This window comes from Macrobrachium nipponense, chromosome 33, assembly GCF_015104395.2.
Source record: "Macrobrachium nipponense isolate FS-2020 chromosome 33, ASM1510439v2, whole genome shotgun sequence".
Taxonomy (NCBI): domain Eukaryota; kingdom Metazoa; phylum Arthropoda; class Malacostraca; order Decapoda; family Palaemonidae; genus Macrobrachium; species Macrobrachium nipponense.
The window spans coordinates 61591983-61596829 of NC_087219.1; the positions used below are offsets into that span (position 1 = coordinate 61591983).

The window sequence follows — 4847 nt, forward strand, 5'->3', positions numbered from 1 at the left end:
AAAGTTTTGTAAAAGTTTCTATTGATTCTGAAAGGGAAAGGAAAAACGTAAGGAGTGGTGGAGAGCCAGGATTCGACGCAGGGGTAAGATACAGATTAAGTTGGTGGAGTGCCAGGAAAAGCAGCGGATTGAGAGAAGATTGGTGGAGTGTCAGGAGAAGCAAACGATTGAGAGAAGATTGGTGGAGTGCCAGGGGAGAAGCAGAGGATTCAGAGAAGATTGGTGGAGTGGCCAGGAGAAGCAGAGGATGCAGAGAAGATTCAGGGAGCGTCAAAAGAGAAGCAGAGAATTCAGAGAAGATTTGTGGTGCCAGGATACGAACAGAGGATTCAGAGAAGCCCCTGGAGAATGGAAAGGATTCAGTGGCCTATCTGGTTCTAAGTTAAACAGAGGTGTTACTTATTAAGGGACGGCGGGCAGCCGCCCGCCAGGCGTCCCGGGGAAGGGCGGGCCCGCCTGCAAGGCGTCACGGGGACCGGCGTGGGCCTCCGCCCGCAGGCGTGCCGGGGACGGGCGGGCGTCCGACCCGCAGGACGTCCCGGAGTACGTCGGGCTTTCCGGACCCGCCAGGCGTCCCGGGGACCGGCGGGCCTCCGCCCGCCAGGCTGTCCCGGGGACGCGGGCGGGCCTCCGCCCGCCAGGCGTACGGGACCGGCGGGCCTCCGCCCGCCAGGCGTACCGGAGACGGGCGGGCCTCCGCCCGCCAGGCGTCCCGGGGAGGGCGGGCCTCCGCCCGCCAGGCGTCACGGAGACGGCGGGCCTCGCCGCCGCCAGGCGTCCCGGGGACGGGGGGCCTCCGCCCGCCCAGGCGTCCCGAGGGACCGGGGGCCTCCGCCCGCCAGGCGTTCCGGGACGGGCGGGCAGAGGCCCGATAGGCCGTCCCGGGGATCGGCGGGCCTCCGCCCGCCAGGAGTCCCATGGACGGCGGGCCTCCGCCCGCCAGGCGTCACGGGGACCTACGGGGCTCCGCCGGCCAGGCTCCCGGGACACCTGGTGGGCACTCAGCCGACCTTGAGGCCCACCAGGTGTTACGGTGATAGGCGGGCGCGTGCCTGCCATTGTCCCAGGAACGGGCGGGCGAGGCCCGCTAGGGTCTTGGGACGGGCGGGCGAAGCGCGGCCAGGTGTCCGCGACGGGTGCGGCAGGCCCGCCAGGCGTCCCGGGGACGGGCGGGCAGCGGCCCGCCAGGCGTCCCGGGGACGGGCGGTGCAGTGCCCGCCAGGCGTCCCGGGGACGGGCGGGCAGCGGGCCCCCAGGCGTCCGGGGCACGGTCGGGCAGCGGCCAGCCAGGCGTCACGGGGACGGGCGGGCGCGGCCGCCAGGCGTCCTGGGGACGGTCGAGCAGCGGCCCGCCAGGCGTCCGGGGACGGGCGGGCAGCGGGGCCCGCCAGGGTCCCGGGGCCGCGTGGGCAGAGGACCGCCAGGCGTTCCCGGGACGCGGCGGGCGGAGGCCCGCCAAGCGTCCCGGGGACGGCGCGGGCAGAGGCCGATAGGAGTCAGGGGATCGGGCGGCCTACGCCCGCCAGGCGTCCCGGGGACCGGCGGGCCTCCGCCCGCCAGGGTCCCGGGGAACTACGGGCTCCGCCAGCCCAGGAGTCCGGGGGACCTACGGGCCTCCGCCGGCCAGGCGTCCGTGACACTGGGGGCCTCGCCCGCCCTGAGGCCCACCAGGTGTTCCCGGGATAGGCGGGCGCGGGCCGCCATTTGTCCCAGGATGGGCCGGCGATGCCGCTAGGTTTCCCGGGACGGGTGGGCGAAGCCCGCCAGGTGTCCGGTGACGGGTGGGCAGGTCCGCCAGGTGTCCGGGGACGGGAGGAGCGAGGCCCGCCAGGTGTCCCGAGGACGGGGGGCGAGCCGCCAGGTGTTCCCGGGACAGGGGGGCAAGGCCCGCCAGTGTCCCGCGACAGGCGGGCAGGCCCGCCAGGTGTCTTGGACGGGCGGGCGGGCCCGACCAGGTGGCCTGGGCGGGCAGGTGTGGCCCGCCAGGTTTCTCGGGACGGCATGGGCGAGGTCGGCCAACGTGTCCCAGGGACAGGTGTTGATAGCCCATCTCGCATCCAGGTCGGGTGGGTGAGGCCCACAAGGAGTTCTTAATGGATATAGGCGATCCCGCCAGGAAGTTCTGGGACGGGCAGGCTAGGCATGCTGTCCTAGGGAATTCTTGGCTGGCCTCGCCCGTCCATTACCGGACACCTGGCGGGCCTCGCCTGCCTGTCCTTGACACCTGGTTGGCTTCGATTTCAGTCCCGGGGATACCTGGGAGGCTTCACCTGCCCATCCTGAGGAAAGTTGCAAGAGAGGCCCGCCCCAAAGTGTCATGGCGGTGTCCTGGATGGGTGGGCAAGTCACGCTGGTGTCTGGGGAATGGGCAATACCCATTCAGGCGTCCCTGGACGGTCAGGGAAGGCTCGCATTGGTCCACTTAAGGCATACCATTTTGTGTGAAGGCACCCTTGTTGTTTGTTATTACACTTATAAAAGTAAACTACTTTTAAGGTTACTCGTGTCTATTTATTGCTATGGCGTCCCAGGGCGGGCGGCGAGTCCCGCAATGGTCGACTCGGGGACGCCAAGCATTTGTTGTGAACGCGCCCTTGTTGTTGTCAGTACAACTTATAAAAGTACTAATTTTACTGTAATCTAAATTGCAGCATAAGATAGAGATAACAGAAAATATATCATTAAGAGTTATATGTAGGGGGTACCATTCCAGTCAAGGATTCTACAGTGCCCCCTAATTCTCTCCATACTCTTTAGCAATGTGGACAATCATTACAGCGATACACGGTGGATGCGTCTGTCCACATCGCTGCAGGTTTATCCCCCCCCTGTAGACTAGTGTCAAATAGGCAACGAGGTAGGTTCTAAGCAAAACTATTATAATTCCTTATAAAAAAATAACTCAGCCTGTGTTCTCTCACTAGTGATGATCTTTGATTTTTTTCCTAGTGTAATACACCGCTATAAAGTTAGTGAGAGTAAGAAGTGTTTTGGTACCATGGACACAATAGTTCGTTCCCTCCTGATCCAGAGAGAAACGAATCCGCGACTATGAAAACCCCGAAGGCAGTTGAACAAGGTAACTTAATTAAGCACCCAACAGACTGTTCACAAGATCGATACATAACTTTCACCAACTAGTGTTAATTCTGGATGGTGTTCTGTAATCTGGCCCAAAGCCACCTCATGTAATATATATATATATAATTATATATATATATATATATATATATATATATATATATAATTATATATATAATGTTATATATTATAGATATACAGATATATATATATATATATATATATATATATATATATATTATATATATATATATATAATATATACATACAATATGAGATTTTGTGGGAGCTTGCTGATTACAGCAAACACACCGTTAACTACATGCATTACGCCCTCTCATATGTAGTGATGTAATCTCTATATAGTCGAATAGCTCGTCGTATCACGATTCTTGTGCGGACCATTGTCGCGTGGTAGATTACAGGATACCGATAATCCTATTGGAAATACTAATTCTGCACTATGTGATGACTATTCTATAAGCACTTTCTATCTCCTCTTACCACTTTCGCATATTTCTTTAGCTGAATATTTACAATTCAAACCAGTATACAAGCAGCAAATTAGCAAAATTTTCAGTTCATTGCAAATACTGCTATACCGTATGTGATTTTCTGTGAAATACTACACACAATATGAAATATTAGATATTTCACCAAGGTAACAAGTTTGTATTTAGTAGAAAGATAGAAAGACAGAAGCAGATAAAAAAAATATTAATTAATAGGACAGAGATAAAAAAAATTATGAAAGAGAGAGAGACTTTCAAGTTTCTTTTATGGTTTAATACCAGGTGAACAAGCCTCATATATAGTTTCGTTTTAATCACCAGGGCAATCGTTAAAAATTCTTATAATGATATCTTCTTCATTGTTTCACGATGCATTGTAATAGAAAATACAACTCAGGCTCTGTTTCAAGAGCAAATTAGTTTGCAGTGCGAGGGAGTTATAGCTAATGCTATAATGTTGGTAAACGAATTAATTCTCGCTGACAATTTTGATGGCATATTTTTAAAAGCTATTGCCAGCGAATTGCTCTTGTAGGAATTAACTTCCCCCTTTACGAAAGTCAACTCTACTGCAGTGGTTACCTCCCTTCCCTGGATAGTTCTTGTGTTGGGGAGGGTTTTGCGACACCAATATCTGTACCTTGGGCATTGGTGAGTTAGGTTGCAGTATTATATAACCGATCTTAGGCTTGCCGCTTTTAGCTCAACTAATTTTATCAGGGTCTATTTCCTTCTACTTTTTGGATCGTTTTTCAATATTTCCACCCTAGTGAACCTTCTCATGCAAAGGAAAAGAAGGTGTATAGCCTGTTTTAAGGTTTTATATATGCTGTAGCCAGACAAAGATCCAACCTGTGGTAATACTAAAACATCCATACAAATTAATACTAGTATGCTATGACACAATTGAAAGACAGTGAATAATGGTAAAGAATTCTTGTAAATATGCCGTTACGTTTCCTGATTGTCGATGTCAGGCTCTGTTTCTACAACATTCTCAGGGTATCAAGTGGCTTCAAGTCAGTAGATGAGATGGTAAGTGTGGGGAACAAGCACTGTCAAATTTTGTGCGTTGTCCAAGCACTTTCATATCAAAAGGTTTACTCTCAACCAAAGGTGGGGCAGGCGTTATCCTTAAACCTTTGTATATGCTAATTCCTGTTAGTTTAAAAAAAGTGTCCACGCCATAATTAGTGTTTGTGGATTAGTAGTCCTGCCAGGCATTCTACATTAAGAATAATACAACTATTGGCA

At 53.4% G+C, this 4847-nt stretch overlaps 1 protein-coding gene across 1 annotated transcript; it reads left to right on the forward strand.

The window, feature by feature from the left end:
* The first annotated feature begins 917 nt into the window (after positions 1-917).
* Positions 918-1686, forward strand: LOC135202882 (collagen alpha-1(I) chain-like). The gene is made up of 2 exons (XM_064232336.1): positions 918-1033; positions 1068-1686. Exons 1-2 carry the CDS (start codon positions 918-920, stop codon positions 1684-1686), a joined length of 735 nt encoding a protein of 244 aa, XP_064088406.1.
* The last annotated feature ends 3161 nt before the right edge of the window (positions 1687-4847 follow it).